General features: G+C 37.1%; 1 protein-coding gene across 1 annotated transcript in view; it reads left to right on the top strand.

The window, feature by feature from the left end:
* Positions 1–21,779, top strand: part of DNAH7 (dynein axonemal heavy chain 7) — a 254,731-nt gene that overhangs the window by 21,201 nt on the left and 211,751 nt on the right. Inside the window, exons 3-7 of the mRNA XM_052658581.1 lie at positions 1,748–1,810; positions 6,984–7,092; positions 7,820–7,967; positions 18,241–18,328; positions 19,995–20,175. Coding sequence (XP_052514541.1) covers positions 1,748–1,810; positions 6,984–7,092; positions 7,820–7,967; positions 18,241–18,328; positions 19,995–20,175 — 589 coding nt within the window. The remainder of the gene's footprint in view (positions 1–1,747; positions 1,811–6,983; positions 7,093–7,819; positions 7,968–18,240; positions 18,329–19,994; positions 20,176–21,779) is intronic.

Below are 21,779 nucleotides of genomic sequence, written 5' to 3'. Positions count from 1 at the left end.
CTCATGGAAACTTCCCTGGTGGTCCAGTCATTAAAAATCTGCCTTTTAATGCAGGGGATGTAGGCTTGATCCCTGGTCAGGAACTAAGACCCCACATTCCCCAGAGCAACTAAGCCACTGTGCCATGACTAGAGAATCCATACACCATGATGAAAGATCCTATACGATACAACAAATACCCGATGCAGAAAAATAATTATTTTTTTAAAAAGTCATCATGTATACGTTACTCACAAAAGTGGTGCACTACTTACCTCACAGAGCTGTAAAGAGAACTGAATGAGGTAATTTTTGTAAACTTCTTAGTACATAGCACATGGTATGATCAATATAAAATATATTCTCATCACTATAAAGATTGACAAGATAATTTAATTTTTTTTGTACTCTTTACTGTGTCTTCAAAATCTGTGTATTTTACTGTTAAACACATCTCCCTTCATATGAGTCATGTTTCAAGTGGTCAGTGGCTCCAGGTGGCTAATGGATGCTGCTTTGGATAGTGTCGCTGAAAACGCAGAAATAGCAGACATAAAGCCATTCCTTTTGGGACCATGGAGAGTGGCTCAGGGAAGAGACTTGGAAGATGCATTCCTTCTCCAAAGCTTACATTAAGATCTCTTGGAGAGGAAACGGCTGTGGCCCACCCGGATGGCAAAGGCATTTGCTGAAATTTTGTAGGTTTAGACTGGGAGGTAAGCAAACCATGTGCTTGCATGTGGAAGAATTTGAAAGGAAATCTCCCTCTGCAATGTAAGGGAAACTTTCTGGAAAGCTGCCCTTAGGGATGCCCATGAAAACCTGCTACCCTGCTGGAGTGGGTCTGCCACTGGGTCAGCCGCACACCACAGGCTGGGAAGGTGCCCACGGGCAAGGATGCTAACTGGCAGCTGTACCATGGAAACAATGAGAAAAATCCTGGAACCAGAAATAGAGTCCCCTCCTCTCACAGGGTTGTTTTGATACCCTTCATTAGTTCCGGTTGGCAAAAGACAGATGTTTAGAGTCCTGTTCAAGAATCACAAAGGAGAGCAAAAAGGGTAGATTTGGAGCTGAGAGGCAATAAAATGACCATTAGCAAAAAGCATAGCTTATATATGTATTTTTACATTTATTTATTTTTAATTGAAGGATAATTGCTTTACAATATTGTATTGGTTTCTGCCGTACATCAACATGAATTAGCACAACTTATATTATCTGCTTTATAGATGGAAGTATGATTCTCAATAGTGCCTTCTCTTACCTAAGTGAAATTCCTACTGTGGAATCATACTCTACTCAAAGTATCAGAACTTTTTCCTGAAAGTTGGTGCTAAAAAGTACATGTTACTTCCAGTAACTTGAGGACATGTTAAGCTGAATACACTGTCAGCTTAGTTAAGTGGAGCATTCTGGTTATCAGAGGACAAAAATGGTATTTTAGTGATAGAGAAGGGAGATGGAGCAGAGTAAGCCCTGGACACTAACTAGATTCAGATAAATTCCAAGGAGATGATGTAATGAACAAGAGGCTTTGCACATTTTTAAAACTTTCTGATAGGTATTGTTGGATACCACTTTCCTTTCTTGCCTTGCCATATTCCAAGACAAACATTGAGAATTAAAAAAAAAAAATAGAGTATGCCTTTGAATGAATGTTTTGGATACTAAGTGCTTTACTCTAAAATTTGATTGTGAGAATAAGTTTTAGCTCTAACAGAGTAAACCTTTTTTTGTTGTTGTTTTTTGTTTTTTTTGCATGTAGGATAAATCAGCCAGCAAAGAAAAACCTAAGACACCAGGAAGAATTTTACCACAGTTGGCTACGGTAATTTACGTGTACACTCCCGTTGGGTTTTAGCCCTTTTAAAAATGTTTATTAGTTTTCAAACTCGTAAATAAGTAATTAAACTTATGATTTTGAATTTTGTGCTCAATTTGATTATTTTCTGATTGAGAAATTATGAGGTGCACATAAAAAAACTTTTAATAAATGTAAACTATGATTTCCTACTATTCTCTACTGAATATTTTAATATCTGGATAGAAGTGTTTCCAAGGCGGTCTAGCAGAAAATATTTCACTGTTGGAATTAGGGAGTGAAGCTGGGGGTTACGTCTTGTCACTAATGGCTCTGCCATCTAAAGGAGTCACTTACGTCTCTGAGCCTCAGTTTCTGAGTTTGAAAGTAAGAAGGATTAATGATTTTTGAGATGCATCTTTCAACACTGAAATTTACCATCTTTTTAAAATTCATCATTATGACTATAAATTGTCATTGTTCTGTGGAAGAGGCAGTTAACAAACATTTTCAGTTGACAAGTACTGGGAAAGATATACTTGACTGTAATAAATTTTTTCCATTTAGTAGTTATATTGACTTTAATGACATTTAGTGTGCTCTTGTAACTCCTGGAAGTTGAGCTTAAGTGGAGGATCAGTGCTAATAATGATGGTTTTTTTTTTGATTGTGATAAAACATACATAACATACAATTGATCATTTAAACTGTTTTAAATCTATAGTTCATTAATATTAAGCACATTCATATTGTTGTACAGCCATCACCACCATCCATCTTCAGAACCCTTTTTATATTGCCAAACTGAAACTCTATACCCGTTAGACACTAACTCTCTGTTTTGCCCTCTCCTCAGTACACAGCAACCAGCATTCTTTCCGTCTCTATGTTTTTTCTTATTCTAGGTACCTCATGTAAGTAGAATCCTACAGTATTTATCTTTTGATGTCTGGCTTATTTCACTTAGTATAATACTCTCAAATTTCATCCAAAGGATTATTTTTTGAAAGATATTTTAAAAGCTGAGAACAAACTATAAAATTGAATTTGTGTTGCTTTATACAGAAAGATTCCTGATAATTTAAGATGGGGGGCATTTTTCACTTATAAAACTTGACTTACTATTCTTAGATAAAGTAAATGAACATTTCAAAATATACATTTTAACTGAAATTTTTTTTTAATAATGCCAGATTATGCTGCAAAGTTCCATAGAATTGAGACGTATCTTTTCTGTGGTTCTGCAAAATCTATCTTAAATTTTCTAGCTTAAAATAAAGGACTTGAAATGGAATAGACACATGTTTAAAATTTGATAAATTTTAAAACAGAATTACCTTCAGTTTGTTGCATCTTGTTAGTATACAGATTTAGAGATGTAAACTCAATTAAAATTTTTTGACTTACTAGTCAGTTGCTGAGTTGAATACTAATCCTTTCTTGTCACTGGCATATACTAGTCTGAAATGCTTTTGTTGGCTAATTTATACCTGGTTTTATGTTCTTGTTTGGCCACATCTTGCATTTTTCAGCATTCTTTGAGTTTCGTGTGTTTTAGGGGAGATCATATCTTTTTTTTCAATTTCTACCTAATCAAGTTTTTTAAATTTTTTTAAATTTTTAATTTTTTAATATAAACTTATTGAGAGATCATATTTTTAAGAGATTTTGAAAAGTCCACTGACAAGCGACTAAGAAACTTTTATTTGAATATTAAAATTTGTTCTTGGATAAAATTTTCCAGCAGCAGTTAAAACATAGAGTGATTTTCATTACTGGCCTTTGTTTCTGGTGGTGATCCTTGTTGAAATCAAGGGTAACCCAGTGCTGGGGGCTCTGATCCTCTTTGAGGTGGGGACCTGATTCTGAACCTTTGTGAACATCTCACTCACCTGAAATCCTTTATGGAGCAATATCACCGCAGAAGATTGGCAAGGCAGATGAAAGGATGGAAAAGCATTGACTTACTGTCTTAGCTTACTTTCCTGTGAAAGAAGAGCTTGAAAAAAGGATTTGTGTACAACGACTTCACTTTCACGTTTCACTTTCATGCACTGGAGAAGGAAATGGCAACCCACTCCAGTGTTCTTGCTTGGAGAATCCCAGGGATGGGGGAACCTGGTGGGCTGCCGTCTATGGGGTTGCACAGAGTCGGACACGACTGAAGTGACTTAGCAGCAGCAGCAGTTTATTTAAAAGTAGCGATAAAGGATTGGGAAGAGTAAAACTAAAAGCCAATGCAAACATGGGCCATCAAGTTCTGGATATGAAAGGAAGACACAGATTCAATTCTCAATGCTTAAAAATAAGTACATTTTACTTTAAAGGCTGCCCATGTGGGCTTCTTGAAGAGCCATAGGTTCTAGCAATAGTGGGTCTGTATTCTGGCATTGTAGTAGCTGGCTTGAGCTAATTAACTGTTGCATTTTTTAAGACAGAGGTTTTCTCCTAGGCCACAGTCCCCAAGGCCCTGTAACGTTTCTTAGCACTGAAGCTGCGTGCCAGTTAGCTATCATCACTCGCTTTACTCCCTCTTTTATGATACTTGCCAGAATTGTGTAGGTATAAGAATTTATGACCCCTGCCTTAAATGACAGAATGAACGTGTGAGTTGCCAGGGTAATCTAGCTGCTAAAGTCATGAGAATAGGAAGATCCTCTGGAGCTGGAGTGTAGAGGAACTCATTAGCATTGGGTCGGGCAAGATGGAAGGCTGAAAAATCACTTGCCAATGTCTGGGGCTGAGTAAACTCTGTGGAATGAACACCCAAGTTAGGTAACAGGCACCCATATCAAACCAACAGCAGAGCACTTGCTAATGTATTCCAAATGTCACACACCATGCCATTCACAGGCTTTAATATGATTTGCTGTTGGGTGTTTATGCCTTCAGTTCAGTTCAGTCACTCAGTCATGTCTGACTCTTTGCGACCTCATGGACTGCAACATGCCAGGCCTCCCTGTCTATCACCAACTCCTGGGGTTTACTCAAGCTCATGTCCATTGAGTCGGCGATGCCAGTCAACCATCTCATCCTCTGTCATCCCCTTCTCCTCCCACCTTCAATCTTTCCCAGCTTCAGGGTCTTTTCAGAAGAGTCAGTTATTCACATCTGGTGGCCAAAGTATTGGAGTTTTCAGCTTCAGCATCAGTCCTTCCAATGAATATTCAGGACTGATTTCCTATAGGTTGGACTGGTTGGATCTCCTTGCAGTCTAAGGGACTCTCAAGAGTCTTCTCCAACACCACAGTTCAAAAGCATCCATTTTTCGGTGCTCAGCTTTCTTTATAGTCCAACTCTCATATCCATACATGACTACTGGAAAAACCATAGCTTTGACTAGATGGATCTTTATTGGCAAAGTAATGTCTCACCTTTCTAATATGCTGTCTAGGTTGGTCATAACTTTTCTTCCCAGGAGGAAGCATCTTTTAATTTCATGACTACAGTTACCATCTGCAGTGATTTTGGAGCCCCCCAAAATAAAGTCTGACACTGTTTCCCCCATCTATTTGCCATGAACTGATGGGAACAGATGCCATGATCTTAGTTTTCTGAATGTTGAGTTTTAAGCCAACTTTTCACTCTCCTCTTTCACTTTCATCAAGAGGCTCTTTAGTTCTTTACTTTCTGCATAAGGGTGGTGTCATCTACATATCTGAGGTTATTGATATATCTCCAGGCAATCCTGACTCCAGCTTGTGCTTCATCCAGCCCAGCGTTTCTCATGATGTACTCTGCATAGAAGTTAAATAAACAGGGTGACAGTATACAGCCTTGACATACTTCTTTCCCAATTTGGAATCAGTCTGTTGTTCCATGTCTAGTTCTAACTGTTGCTTCCTGACCTACATACAGATTTCTCAGGAGGCAGGTCAGGTGGTCTGGTATGTCCATCTCTTTAGGAATTTTCCAAAGTTTTTTGTGATCCACACAGTCAAAGGCTTTGGCATAGTCAATAAAACAGAAGTGGATGTTTTTCTGGAACTCTCTTGCTTTTTCGATGATCCAACGGATTTTGGCAATTTGATCTCTGGTTCCTCTGCCTTTTCTAAAACCAGCTTGAACATCTGGAAGTTCATGGTTCACGTACTATTGAAGCCTGGGTTAGATAACTTTGAATATTACTTTACTAGTATGTGAGATGAGTGCAATTGTTTGGTAGTTTGAATATTCTTTGGTATTGCCTTTCTTTCGGATTGGAATGAAAACTGACCTTTTCCAGTCCTGTGGCCACTGCTGAGTTTTCCAAATTTGCTGGCATATTGAGTGCAGCACTTTCACAGCATCATCTTTTAGGATTTGAAATAGCTCAACTGGAATTCCATCACCTCTACCAGCTTTATTTGTAGTGATGTTTCCTAAGGTCCACTAGACTTTGCATTCCAGGATATCTGGCTCTAGGTGAGTGATCATACCATCATGATTATCTGGGTCATGAAGGTTTTTTGGGTATACTTCTTTTGTGTAATCTTGCCACCTCTTCTTAATATCTTCTGCTTCTGTTAGGCCAATACCATTTCCGTCCTTTATTGTGCCCATCTTTGCATGAAATGTTCCCTTCGTATCTCTTAATTTTCATGAAGAGACCTCTAGTCTTTCCCATTCTGTTATTTCCCTCTATTTCTTTGCATTGATGACTGAAGGCTTTCTTATCTCTCCTTGCTATTCTTTAGAACTCTGCATTTACATGCTTATATCTTTTCTTTTCTCCTTTGCCTTCACTTCTCTTCTTTTCACAGCTATTTGTAAGCCTTCCTCAGACAAACATTTGACTTTTTTGCATTTCTTTTTCTTGGGGGTGGTCTTGATCCCTGCCTCCTGTACAATGTCATGAACCTCTGTCCATAGTTCGTCAGGTACTCCTAAATATCTAATCCCTTGAATCTATTTGTCACTTCCACTGTATAATCATAAGGGATTTGACTTAGGCCATGCCTGAATGGTCTAGTGGTTTTACCTACTGTCTTCAATTTAAGTCTGAATTTGGCAATAAGGAGTTCATGATCTGAGCTACAGTCAGCTCCCAGTCATGTTTTTGTTGACTGTATAGAGTTTCTTCAACTTTGGCTGCAAAAAATACAAGATGTCCTAATTCGTTTGAGAAAATGTTGTGTTTATATATTCTTATGAATTTATGAAAAAAAAGCCTTTTTTCTGATCTTGTTTTGTTGATGCTATCTGAAATTTCATATTTCAGGTGAGTACAAAGCCCCAGTGGCAGCAGGCGGCTCCATCGTTCCATTTGAATATAAAGCAGGATGAAGATATTCCAGAGCAGTTTAGTGTTAAAAATGAACAGTCGTATGGTAAGAACTCTAATATTCTGTCTTAGATTTAAGGAAATTTCCTGGAGGGAAAAGAAAATTACAACATGTAGTTAAAGCAATGAAACTGGAAAGTTATAATTATGTTTATATCAAGTGGAAAAATTTACCCCAAAAGTGTTTCCTCAGAAAATACTCAATTTCATGTCTTAGTTGTTTCAGACTGTTGCAAATGCTGTAAAAGCTGATATTTTAGGAATTGCAATGCTTATAATAAAACTTTGATTAACTGTTTTCAGAATTTGCCTCTGTGTCAAAGACTAATATTTTTTCTAAGGGGGATTGTAATAGGTTGTAAACATTACTTCTAAATTATTCACATTAATATTTTTCTTTTGACTTATTAGATTGATTACAGTAAATGTTAACATCTTTTCCTCATAGTTCTTTAAATTTGCTAAAATAATTTTATATTCTGTGTTTATAATAATTTTAATGTTAAGAAGGTTCTATGCAAAATAGTTGAAATTTATTTGCATTTATCAAAATATAAAATTAATTGAGTATTCTTGAAATAAAGGTTTCCATTATGATGACATCAAATGAGATTAGTTTAACTTCAAGAAAGGAAATGTGGTTACTTAAGAACTTAAAGAATGTGGTTTTTTCATTAAATGATGCTGCAGTGTTTTATTTTAACCAGTTAAATATTTTCACTTACCTGAAAGATCACTAATCTGCACCTTTCTTTTTCCTTTCTTAATTCAAGCTGAATACAAGGAACGCTTTGGGAAAAAGCGCAGGTTACTTGACCAGATTGATGATGGTTGTGCTGGATCATCTGCTTCCAGAGGAAAGAGCAAATCTCCACAAAAAGAACGAGAGGACTTCAGAAGCACTCTTGTGAATATCATCATGTAAGTTCTGTGAGCTAACCAGTGTGTGTTACCCTGGTTAGAGTCCTTGGAAACTCTTTAATCTAAAATTATAAGAATTCTGTGCATCTCTAAGGATTCCTGAAAGCCTTGTTGGAATGAGGTTAGGTTACAAATAATGAAAGATTGAGCTTAACTCTATTAAGGCGTCCCATTTTTAAACATCATCAGCTGAAAAGGTATGCTGATGAGAATGCTCAGTAAAATTCTGTATAGGGATAGAAGAGAGTTTTACTCAAGCCAAATTTAGGACTGTAGTCTGGGAGATGCAGGTTCAGTATGGATCTGAATTTGTAGTCCTCTAGACTACAAAATGGGGGAGGCTTGAAAAGGCAAAAATCAAGAATTATATTTGGAACTGGCCAAAAGGAAGGATGCTTGTTCAGTAAGGGGTGGTTGGGGTACAGAATAGTTGCATAGTTACAAGGAATTGTAGCTGACAGCTGCTAGCAGATATTATTTTGAGGTATCCTTGAGGTTGGTAACAGTTCAGAAAATACAGGTCCTCAGTTATGCGGAAATATGTCTGAAACCACATCCACCTGGCTCAGTTTTAAATGCCTGAAACAGTTACTCCATTTAGATTTTTAAATTCAGTCTTATCTTTAATGAAATTCAGTCTTCTCTTTAATGGTTAAAACAGATGTACAACACATGTTTGATAGGTCATAAGACAGGCTGTTGGAGTTAGCATGAAGTTCAAGCCAAATCATGTATAAGCCAGAATGACTTCCCTGAACCTCAATGTGTGAAAATTTCTTCCATCAGGTGTCAATATTAGTACTTGATATTGGTTGAGAGAATGGGCTTTCTGGTTTTAGATACGGTGGTTGGTGGAAGATTTAGGGCAGTTTTTTTCCCCATCTTGTTTATGCAGGTGGTGTGGTGAGTTCCCTGTAGTTGTAGATCTTTTTGTGCACGAAAGGAAGGAACTGGGGTAAAGTGATCAGCAGCATGGTCAGGGCAGGGCTTGCCCAGTCTAAAGTGCAGATCTGTTTATGGAGTACAATGCAGATGCAAGTTACCAGTTCCTCTCTGCCCGTTTTTTTTTTTTTTTCCCCATTGCTTGGTGCTAGTTGTTCAGCAGCCCGTTTCTTTCAGTATGACTCAAGGTGCACACATTGCCATTTGTGAACAGAGTTTAGTGACACATTGCATTAGGTCACTCACAGGAAAGCCCCGTTTTACTGTCCTCATGTGACATCTTACTGGCTGGATAGGCATCTTGAGGGGAGGGCAGTGGTCACTACGTGCCACAAACAGAAGGCAGTTTTGTGGGCCCCTGTGCAGTTAGAACCCAGGCAGGAGCCTCTGTGGAGTGGCTAGGAGTTGGCTCTTGCCAGGCACCACTGGGCTTTACCATCTTGGCCCACTTATACCACTTTTTTTCAGTTAAGCTCTCTCAGATCACACAGACTGTAAAATCAACATTTCAAGCCATGGGTGGCTAGGCATCTGGTTACAAATTCTTAGCAGCGACTCTTTCACTTCCCAATGTCCTGGTCAAAACAGATGGTCTTTTTGACACTACGTTCCTGTGCCTGTCATTTTTGGTTCTCCCCTGGTTGAGGATAGAGCCCATTTTGGGTTTCAGCTTTATACAGGGGTGTGAATTTTCCATTTAACTCTAGCCTACAAAATCATCTCCTGACCCACATGAACATTAAAGTCCAAGGCTCTACCCCACAAGGGCAGCCATAACCTCAGGGCTTGGCTGTTCTGTGCCTTATCATTCCATCTTTTTCCTCTTGAGTATTTCCTTTTTCCTTGAGAACTTGGCTATGCATTCAAAGGAATTTTGTGACATATTATTCAGTGAACAGAGTTTAGTGACGGGGAGATTTTTCAGATTATCTTTTCTGCCGAGTTTTAAGAAACAGAAGGCTCTTTTTAGCCATAAAACTCATGTCCATTGAGTCAGTAATGACATCCAACCATCTCATTCTCTGTTGCCCCCTTCTTCTGCCCTCAGTCTTTCCCAGCATCAAGGTCTTTTGCAATGAGTCAGTTCTTCGCATCAGGTAGCCAAAGTATCAGAGCTTCAGCATCAGTCCTTCCAATGAATATTCAGGATTGATTTCCTTTAGGATTGGCTGGTTTGATCTCCTTGCTGTCCAAGGGACTCAAGAGTCTTTTCCAACACCACAGTTCAAAAGCATCTATTCTTCGGTGCTCAGCCTTCTTTATGGTCCAACTGTCAAATCTATACATGACTACAGAAAAACCATAGCTTTTAGACAGTCTTTGTCAGCAAAGTGATGTCTGTGCTTTTTAATACGCTTTCTAGGTTTATCATAGCTTTTCTTCCAAGAAGCAAGCATCTTTTAATTTCATGGCTTTGGTCACCCTCTGCAAACATTTTGGAGCCCAAGAAAATAAAGTCTGTCACTGTTTTCCATCTCTTTGCTATGAAGTGATGGGATCAGATGCCATGATCTTACTTTTTTGAATGTTGAGTTTTAAGCCAGCTTTTTCACTCTGCTCTTTCATCTTCGTCAAAAGGTTGTTTAGTTCCTCTCTGCTTTCTGCCATTAGGGTAGTGTCATCTGCTTATCTGAAATTGTTGATATTTCTCCTGGCAATCTTGATTCCAGCTTGTGTTTCATCCAGCCTGGTGTTTCACATGATGTACTCAGCATATAAGTTAAATAAGCAGGGTGACAATACACAGCCTTGATGTACTCATTTCCCAATTTGGAACCGGTCTGTTGTTCCATGTCTGGTTCTAACTGTTGCTTCTTGACCTGCATATGGATTTCTCAGGAGGCAGGTAAGGTGGACTAATTACAATTCAGTCTGAGTTTCTGGACTTCAGTAGCATGTTTAACCCCATTATTAGTTATTGGTATTCTTATATATGTAGGCTTAATTCTAACAGCTTATTTTGTATTTTCTATTGACTATATGTTGCCTTATTTAATCTTTTTTATTATTTCTGTTGAATTGAATTTTCCATTTTCTTCCTTTATTCCTGTTGTCTTAAAAGTTATAAAATGTATTTTTATTGTTTTAGTGGTTATCCTAGCATTTGAAACTATATATTATAATCTATAGGGGGCTTCCCAAGTGGCACATCGGTAAAGAATCCACCTGCTAATGCAAGAGATGCAGGTTTGATCCCTGGTTTCCAGAAGATCCCCTGGAAGAGGAGACGGCAACCCACTGTAGTATTCTTGTCTGGGAAATAATCCCATGGACAGAGGAGCCTGGCAGGCTACAGTCCATGGGGTCACAAGACTCTGACGCAGCTGAGCAACTGAGCACACACATGCACACACACCCATTGTAATTTATATTTTCTTAAGTTTAAAATGTATTTGATTCATTTTCTGCCTGAGTAATATGAAAGGACTTTGGAGTGCTTTAGCTTAGCTCTGAACTTTCCTTGCATTTTTCATATGATTGCTTATTTTATTTCTACCAATATTTCTATAATATTTTAGTTTTACCAAGTCCTTAAGTTCCCCATACTCTTTTTTTTCCTCTAAAGTTAACACTTACTTAGATTTACTAACATGTCTTCTAATTTTTTAGAAAATAGTCTTTGCCTCCTGCTTCTTACCTCTAGGTTAACATTTTCTTTTTTGCTGAAGTCCATTCCTTAGTAGCTCTTCCAGTGAGAATCTGTAGAGAGTAAATCCAAAACTTCCATTTTATAAAAGTCTCTACTAATTTTGTCTTTCTCTTGAAATGATGAGTAAGCTGGCTGCAGAGTTACAGGATAATAGTAATTTTCCCCTACAAATCTGGAAAACATTAGATTGAAAAATATTAACATTTTCCCCATTTGGTGGTGATGGTTTAGTCACTAAGTAGTGTCCGACTCTTGCACCCCATGAACAGTAGCCTGCCAGGCTCCTCTGTCCATGGGATTCTCCAGGCAAGAGTACTAGAGTGGGTTGCCATTTCCTTCTCCAGGGGATCTTCCCAACCCAGGAATTGAACCTGGGTCTCCTGCATTACAGACAAATTCTTTACCAACTGAGCTACGAGGGAAGCCTCCCCTAGCTTTATTGACAAATAAAATTAAAGTGTATGATGTGATGGCTTAATATACATTGTGAAAGAATTTCTACAGTCAATTTAGCACATCCATCACCTGACATATTTAAACCCCTCCCTTTTTTTGATAAGAATCCTTAAGTTTTACTCAGTTAGTAAATTTTATTTACACAACACAGTATTTTCTATAGCCGTATGATAGCATGTATTATTGTTGATGAGAAGCCTGTGTTGCTTTGTTACTACGTTGCAATCTGTGTTTGTACAGTCAGTTTGTCTTTTCCTTTTTTTTCTCTGAATGTTATATTTTCATAGTTTTCTATATAGGCTTTAAAAAACACAGCTTTATTAAAGATATAATTTATATACCATTAAACTCACCCATATTAAATGTACATTGAATGAATTTTAGTAAATTTCTATTGTTGTACAACCTTCACCAAAGTCCAATTTTAGAATACTTCTGTCATCCATAAATTCCCTTTTGCCCATTTCAATTAATCCTCTCTACTGCTGGTTGCCCTAGGCAATCATTGATCTACTTTCTATCTCTGTAGTTTTATCTTTTCTAAAATTTCACATAAATGGAATTGTACAGTATGTATGTATTAGAAATCCATCTTGTTTATTGTTTGGGGCTATTATAAATGATGCTGCTATGAGTTTTGCATGCAAGTCTTTTTGTGGACATATGTTTTCACTTCTGGGTAGATACCCAGTTGTAGAAATTCTGTGTTATGTGTTGATAGGAGGTGTATGTTTAAATTAAGACAATTCTAAATTTTCTTTTGCAAATCATCATACTATTTTACATTCCCATAAGAATGAATAAAGAAGTTTCTAATCTCTCCACAGTCTTGCCCATGCTTTGTCTTTTGTTTTGTCATTCCAGTAAATGTACTGTTGTATCTTATCACTGCTTTAAGTTATTATGGCTCTAATGACCAATACGATGGACATCTCTTTTGTAGTTGTTTGGCATTTGCATAATTTCTTTGGGGAATTGTCAATTTAAATCTTTCTGTTTTTCAATTTTAAACTTTTTGCCCATTATTAAAAATTGAGTTGTTTGTCTGAGTATTGCATTGTAAAAGTTTTTTATATGTTTTCTATGAAGTTCTTTATCAGATATATCCTTTGAAACTATTTTCTTCCAGTCTATGGTTTATCTTTTAATTTTCCTAAGGAATTTTTTAAGAAGCAAAAGTTTAAAGTTTCAAGCTTGATTTATTGATTTTTTTAAAAATAGTTCATTCTTTTAGAGTCATATCTAAGAAACTTTTCCTATCACAAGATTGTAACTATTATGTTTTTTAGATATTTCAGCTTAACTCTAGTTTTAGTTTTGGCTCTCACATTTATATGTATGCTTTATTTCACTGTGTATGTTGTGAGGTAAGGGTTAAGGTTTTTTTTTTTTTTGCGCATAGATATCCAAATGTTTCAGTCCCATTGGTTGAAAAGGCAATTTTCGTTAAATTACCTTGGCACCTTTGTCAAAAATCATTTTACTGTATATAGGTTTCTGTTGCCCTTCAACTGTCTGTATTTACACTGCTGTTATGTTGTCTTGATCTCTATGGCTTTATATTAAGTTTTGAAATCAGGTAGTTTAATTCCACAAAATTCTCTTTCAAAATTGTTTTGGCTGTTCTAGGTCTTTTGCATTTCCATGTATGTACATTTTAATGTCATCTTGTCACTTTCTTTATAAAAAGAAAAGCTTACTGAGATATAGTAGACAATGTATTGAGTATATAAATCAATTTTGAGAGAATTGCCATTTCAGTAATATTGAGCCTTCCAGCCCATGAACATGTTATTTCCCTCTGTTGATTTAGATTTTATTTAATTGCTCTCAATAGTGTCTTATATTTTTAATGTACAAATCTTAGGCTTTAAAAAAATTATTCTGAAGTACTTCTCTTTTTGATGTGAATGAAGTTATTTAATTTCATTTTCTGGTTGTTCTTTGTCAGTATATAGAAAAATGACTTTTGCTTGTTAATCATGTATCATGAGACCTTACTAGTTACTAGTTCTGGAACTTTTTAAAAGGTTCCTTAGAATTTCCTACATATCAACCATGTTCTCTGCAAATATAGATTTATTTCTTCATTTTCAGTTTAGATGTTTTTCTTTTCTTTCTCTTTCCATTTTGCTCTTGGTAGATCTTTCAGTACATTGTTCAATAAAACTTGTGACAATGAAATTTCAAATCTTATGGGAAAGCATTCAGTCATTCACATTTATGTAGCATGTGAAATGTAGGTTTTTAAGATATTCTTTATTAGATTAAGGTAGTTTTTTGGTGAGGTTTTGTCATGAGTGGGTGCTGGATTTTTGTCAAATGCTGTTTTGATGTCCATTGCGATAATCATTTGATTTTTATTATTTTTTAAATATGGCAGTTCAGTTCAGTCACTCTGTGACACCATGGACTGCAGCATGCCAGGCTTCCCTGTCCTTCAGTCTCTCTCAGAGTTTGTTCAAACTCATGTCCCTTGAGTCAGTGATGTCATCCAACCATATCATTCTCTGTCATCCCCTTCTCCTCCTGTCTTCAGTCTTTCCCAGCATCAGGACTTTTTCCAGTGAGTCAGTTCTTCACATCAGGTGGCCAAAGTATGGGAGTTTCAGCTTCAGCATCAGTCTTTCCAGTGAATATTCAGGACTGATTTCCTTTCAGATGGACTGGTTGGATCTCCTTACAGTCCAAGGGACTTTCAAGAGTCTTCTCCAACACCACAGTTCAAAAGCATCTTCCGTGCTCAGCTTTCTTTGTGGTCCAACTCTCACATCCATACATAACTACTGGAAAAACCATAACTTTGACTAAATGGACCTATGTCGGTAAAGTAATGTCTTTGCTTTTTAATATGCTGTCTACGTTTGTCATAGCTTTTCTTCAAAGGAGCAAGCGTCTTTTAATTTCATGGCTGCAGTCACTATCTGCAGTGATTTTGGAGCCCAAGAAAATAAAGTCTGTCATTGTTTCCCTTACATTAATTGCTTTGTATATGTTAAAGAAATCTTGCATTTCTTTTAATTTCATCGTTATTTATTTTTGTGTAATCCCTTTTATACATTTGTTAAAATTTTAAGGATTTTCAAGTCTACAAATGAATAATATGACACTGTACTTATCTTGTGATGTTTTTGGCTTTGGTATCAGAACACTACTGGCTTCTTAAAATGAGTTGGAAAGTGTTTCCAACTACTCTATTTTCCAAATGAATTTGTGTAGAATTGGCATTAGTTATTCCTTATCTGTTTGATAGAACTTATTAGTGAGACCATCTGGACCTGCACTTTTCTTTGTAAAAAGGTTATTACTTACTGATTCAATTAGTTCACTTGATATAGATCTCATCATATTTTTTATCTTTTCTTGAATCATCTTTAATACTTTTTTGCCTTTTAAGAATATTTTCTTTTTATTTAAATTGTCTAATTTGCTGGCATAAAGCTATTCAGATAACTTCCGTGTTCTTAGCCTTTGTGCTCATTTCCTCCCTTGGTACCTATTGACTGCAAGTCCAGACCTTTTCCAGGAGTCTCCGAGGCAGATTTCAATCTCTCCTGCATGAGTTATTGTCTATGGTGTTTTAAATTGTTTCATCTCTTCTGTATCTTCTTTTCATGTTTGAGAAATTTGTTGAAATAATTCCTCAACTGATGACCCTCTAGTTGCTTCATAATCATCGGCTAACATTACTACCATTTTCACAGAAAAACTTGAAAAAATAGATGTTTGTGTTACTATCTTGAACCAAAAATCTCTATTGATAAAGAGAAAAAATATCAATTTCGTTCTTTCATTTTTGCAAAAAAAAAATACATCATATTTTCCCTATAACCAGGTAAAAGTGTTTCTAGCACTGATTGATTTATTTCTGAAAGGGATGTTGCTTTGATGGAAAGAGCATTGCAGTGTAGAAGCACCTATGGATAATCAAATCCTTGTTTAACATTTAATTAATGATGTGTAAAGGGGAAGTTATTTAATCTCTTTGACATTGTTTCTTCATCTGTACAGTGGGAATAATTATATCACTGTGCCCTGTAAGAGTAGATGTATGATTTAGAGATAATATATGTGGAACTATTTAGGGCTTGACTAGGTGATCAGTAAAGAGCTTCTATTACTGTTTCCAGTGAGCAGAATTTTTGCCTGTGGCCACAGAAAAATAGAGTCATGGAGTATTAGAGCTGAACGGATCTTTGTTCTGATGGCAAGAATTTCTGCAGCCTCTCTTGTTGCCCCCAGCCTCCTAACTCCTCCCCTCTCCCAACCTTGCTGCATCCTTTTAGGTCCATGTTACTCTCAGAGGATGAAATTTGAGTGCCAGGATTCAGAAAATTAGATAAGATAAGCATTTCTGCCATTAAAAAGAAAAACAACCCAGTTATTAAGGTCATATACTTTATAGTGGCAGAATCTGAGCCCAGATGTCCTGATTCCTGAAGAACATGATGGTCAGTAGTATCTTTTTACTATGCAAACATAAAACAATAAGGTGGTTTCTTTTGCAGTTAAAATAACCCTTCTCTTTCCAACCGTAGAATATCTTAACGATCTCTCACCACTCCTTTCATACGCTTATTCCCTCATTTGATAAACATTTATTCAGTTCAGTTCAGTTCAGTCGCTCAATCGTGTCCGACTCTTTGTGACCCCGTGAATCGCAGCACGCCAGGCCTCCCTGTCCATCACCAACTCCTGGAGTTCACACAGACTCACGTCCATCGAGTTAGTGATGCCATCCAGCCATCTCATCCTCTGTCGTCCCCTTCTCCTCCTGCCCCCAATCCCTCCCAGCATCAGAGTCTTTTCCAATGAGTCAACTCTTCGCTTGAGGTGGCCAAAGTACTGGAGTTTCAGCTTTAGCATCATCCCTTCCAAAGAAATCCAGGGCTGATCTCCTTCAGAATGGATTGGTTGGATCTCCTTGCAGTCCAAGGGACTCTCAAGAGTCTTCTCCAACACCACAGTTCAAAAGCATCAATTCTTCGGCACTCAGCTTTCTTCACAGTCCAACTCTCACATCCGTACATGACCACTGGAAAAACCATAGCCTTGACTTAAAAGACAGAAATCCTAAATCCTAAAGGATTTATGTTCTTTTTATTTAAACTGTCTAATTTGCTGGCATAAAGCTGTTCAGGTAACTTCCTTGTTCTCAGCCTTTGTATTCATTTCCTTCATTGGTACCTGTTGACTGAAAGTCTAGACCTTTTTCAGGAGTCTTCTAGGCAGATTTCATTCCTAAATCTACTACATACTGAATTAAACTGAGACATTACCTGAGACACTGCTTGAGACATTGCCTTGACTCTTTCCTATGGTCCATTTAATTGAAAAGAGTAAGCATGAAGCTCACGGAACAGTGGATTCTTAGATTTTCAAAAGACAAAATAAGTCAGAAGATCCATTCTGAATACCTTCTTTGGTATGATATTTAAGACAGGTATTCCATAAACCTCTGGCCTCCACTCACTGGACAGTTGGTGGGAAAAAGTATTTTATTACACTGTCACTAACCTATATCCATCCCAGATGAAGTTGGGATCTGCAGCGTGATATAATCAATGATAAGGAGGGTAAAGCTGTTTGAGAACAATTTATTTCTTTGAAGATGTGAACATAGGAGCCCCAGAGGAAGTCGCAAAATGTGGATCACATCTGGTACAGATTTTGAAGTAAATTATAGCTAGAAACATTACAGTATTGTATGAACAATTAGTCAATAATAAATACATAGCAGCATATGAACTTCTATATCACTTGTTGCTAACTTTTAATGTGGTCCTAGAAATCTGAGAAATGGTCTTTGGAAGAATATATCTGTGTCTTTGGCAAAACTATACTCAAAATCTTTCCCATCCGTGCTTTTCTAAACCTCGTTTATAAATAGTCATACATATTTCAGGAATAATGCAAGAACATTTCTATAAAATTTCAGGAGAGAGATGATTTTGGAGCAGTGAAGAAGAATGAGTAAAGCTTATCAAAAAGGATGTGGCCTCTGATTTAGATATTTCAAATCACTTCCAGTATACCTGGGTGTGTGTCTATGAATAAAGAGAAAGTAATCTGGGAGGAATATGGTACCAAGTAAATGTTTTACTATTTTAAAAATGTTCAGTAATGTACTTTTCTTATTTTTATAGACTGCAGTCTGATAAACCTATTGATATATGTTCTAACTGACCTTTATATACATTTGAATACTGTTTGTCATTTTCTTAGGCAAGAAGATGCTGCCTTAGACTCAGCGACTCCTGATGAAAGCACACTTCCAAAACTAACCACTTCTGCAATAGAGAAAGATATCTTGGTAACAAGATATTTCTTTGTCAGTATAATTAAAAGTAAAGGAAGCCCTTGAAGGTGCTTTTATGCTTTTGAGATTATTCTGCACTTCTTCCTTATGGAACTGTGTGAATGTAGAAGTAAATATGAAGTTCTATAAAATTGCTCTGTTGGATGACTGAAGGAAATTGTACTTTCCCTTGTCTCCTAAGACCACAGAGAATCTCAAGTCTCCTTGCTCCTGTGTTAAAGCTAACCTCATCATGTATAGCTTTTCCATGTCTTTATTCTATGAGAAATTATCTTAGTTATGTAATGTACGTTTCACAAACCATATCAGCTTACTTTAGAAAAAGTGATTCTTTAAGGATTTAAAATATAAAATTTTTAAAAGTAAATATCAAAGACTTTAACGTTGCTAATTTGAAAGTATTTTGATATTTGAATTCTTTTCTAAGTGACTTGTAAAAGCTTGTGAAAATACATTGAAGTTAAATGTCCATTATTAGAGAAATACTGTCACATCTTAGAATGAATTCCTCATGCACACATTTAACAACATTTGTAAAATTATGGTATAGACTACCAATAGGCCAATTGAAAATTTCATAAATCCTATGGTATAATATTTCTGAGATTAATGAATAGGGAATATTAATTCACTTACAGCTTTTAATATCTACTTCTGATTGACAATAATACAAGGTTCCTAACGCCATTTTCACACAATTCTACTTCCACATGGGTTCTGTTTAGTACATTACATATTTGGAAATCTAACTTCATGTTTTATAACATACTTATGAATTAAGATAAGAGCTTTGACTTTCTTGAAATAAAAATCATTTTTTAATATAAGTAAGTAAGTAAGTGAAGTCGCTCAGTCGTGTCCGACTCTTTGTGACCCCATGGACTGCAGCCTACCAGGCTCTTCTGTCCATGGGATTTTCCAGGCAAGAGCCCTGGAGTGGATTGCCATTTCCTTCTCCAGGGGATCTTCCCGACTCAGGGATCAAACCTGGGTCTCTTGCATGTAGATAGACGCTTTACCCTCTGAGCCTCCAGGGAAGCCACAAATAGGAGAGATCAAATAATACCAGGACTTCTCAGGTGGCACAGTGGTAAAAAACCTGCCTGCCCTGCAGGGGACCCAAGGAAAGTTAGGTTGGATCCCTGGGTTGGGAAGATCCCCGGGAGTAGAAAATGCCAACCTGCTCCAGCATTCTTACCTGGAGAATCCCATGAACAGAGAAGCCTGGCAGGTTACAGTCCATGGGATCATGAAGAGTCGGATTCTACTGAATGACTAAACACAGCACACACAAATAATGGCAATATGAATTGTAGAAGATAATTTTTTATAATTTGTAAATTCTTTGTTCTAAAACTTTAATTTTGCTCAGTAGTTTTATTTTTGATAAATACTCTTATTATAGTACTACAGTGAAAGTGCTAGTTGCTCAGTCATGCCTGGCTCTTTGCCACCTCAGGGACTATAGCCCACCAGACTCCTCTATTCATGGCATTCTCCAGCAAGAGTGGGTGGCCATTCCCTTCTCCCGGGGATCTTCCCAACCCAGGGAATGAACCCAGGTCTCCTTCATTGCTGGCAGATTCTTTACCATCTGAACCACTAGGGAAACCCATTATAGTACTAAACCCATCTCCATTTCTCGCTCTCTTTTCTATAGAGATATTACTATTATATCCACCATGGAATTGATACGGACCATGTAGCACCAATGGAAGACTCTTGGCTGGAGCATGTATTGAATTTAGTCCCCCAGCATCTGAAAGTCCTCACTAACAGCATACTTGCATTGTCTGATGAAATGAGAGAAGATTATCTTCTTAGTGTAAAAAAATCCATAGGTAAATCAGTGTTTCTCTTTGCTTTATGATTTGAATGTGTCATATTAAAGATGAATTTTTAAAAGTTTAAAGTTGACATCTATACTTAAAGCTATTTATTATATTTATTATGCTGTTTATTGTTTGCTGTTATATTGCTTCGCTGTTATATTGCTTCGCTGTTATATTGCTTCAGGTCTCAAGCAAATTTCATTAACAAAGTGTAGCAAAAAAATTTCAAAACAGTCTTTCTATTTGTAAGGGTATATCCCCTCAACAAAGAACATAACTGAAAATTTTAATGTTAGTTAGCATTCAGTTCCCTTCAGTTCAGTTGCTCAGTCATGTCCGACTCTTTGCGACCCCATGAATCACAGCACGCCAGGCCTCCCTGTCCATCACCAGCTCCGAGAGTTCACTCAAACTCATGTCCATCGAGTTGGTGATGCCATCCAACCCTCTCATCCTCTGTCATCTCCATTCTTCTCCTGCCCCTAGTCCCTCCCAGCATCAGGGTCTTTTCCAATGAGTCAACTATTCGCGTGAGGTGGCCAAAGTATTGGAGTTTCAGCTTCAGCATCAGTCCTTCCAATGAACATCCAGGACCGATCTCCTTTAGGATGGACTGGTTGGATCTCCTTGCAGTCCAAGGGACTCTCAAGAGTCTTCTCCAACATCACAGTTCAAAAGCATCAATTCTTCAGCACTCAGCTTCCTTCACAGTCCAACTCTCACATCCATACATGACCACAGGAAAAACCATAGCCTTAATATTACTGATATCATAAAGTAGAGTGTGATCAATTACAAAATTATTGCAATGGATCAGAGGTTAGCAAACTACAGCTCACAGGCCCAATTTGGCCCACTTCCTGATTTTGTAAATAAAGTTTTGCTGAAACATAGCTATACACGTTCATTTGCATATTTGCATATTTATCTATAGCTGCTTTTGTACGTAAAAGACTGAGGAGTTGTGATAGAGATCTTGTGGCTCACAAGTTGAAAATACTAGCAATCTAACCCTTTATATAAAAGTTTGCTGACTCGTGGCATAAACCAATACACTCCAAGACTGACTAATAATCAGCATCATTTAAAAAATTCTCATTTCTGGACCCATCTGAATTAAAACCTCTGGAGGCAGGGCTTTCATATCTATGCTTTTTTAAAGAAAGGTTCTCTAGTTGTTTGTGGTAGTAAGCCTGATATAACTGACTCTGTGTCAGATTGGGAGAAATTATATTGCTTTGAAATGGTCTGGGAACCCTTCAACGAGGAGACAATTCATTACATTTAAGACTGCTGTTGAGTGTCTCGGTCATGTAAAGAGCCAAATTCTTGCCCCTGAAGAGTCCGTAATGTAATAAGAGGGATGAACAGATTACTAAATGATAAAGCAGAGTAGGAAATACAGTAAGGAGAGAAATCGAGAACATGCTTTAAGGGAGAAGAGGTCATGTCTGACTTGTTAGGAAGGACTCGGGGGTACCTGAACTCAATCGTGAAGGATGAACATGTACTAGGAAATGTGCATGGCCTAAGAAATGGTGGAAATGATAGTAGACAAAAGTGAAAGGCTCTTCTGGGCTTGCAAGCCCTTCTGGTGGCCCAAGAAAAGGGTG

This window comes from Budorcas taxicolor, chromosome 2, assembly GCF_023091745.1.
Source record: "Budorcas taxicolor isolate Tak-1 chromosome 2, Takin1.1, whole genome shotgun sequence".
In the NCBI taxonomy this organism is placed as follows: domain Eukaryota; kingdom Metazoa; phylum Chordata; class Mammalia; order Artiodactyla; family Bovidae; genus Budorcas; species Budorcas taxicolor.
This window is presented reverse-complemented; position numbering and strand designations above follow the sequence as displayed.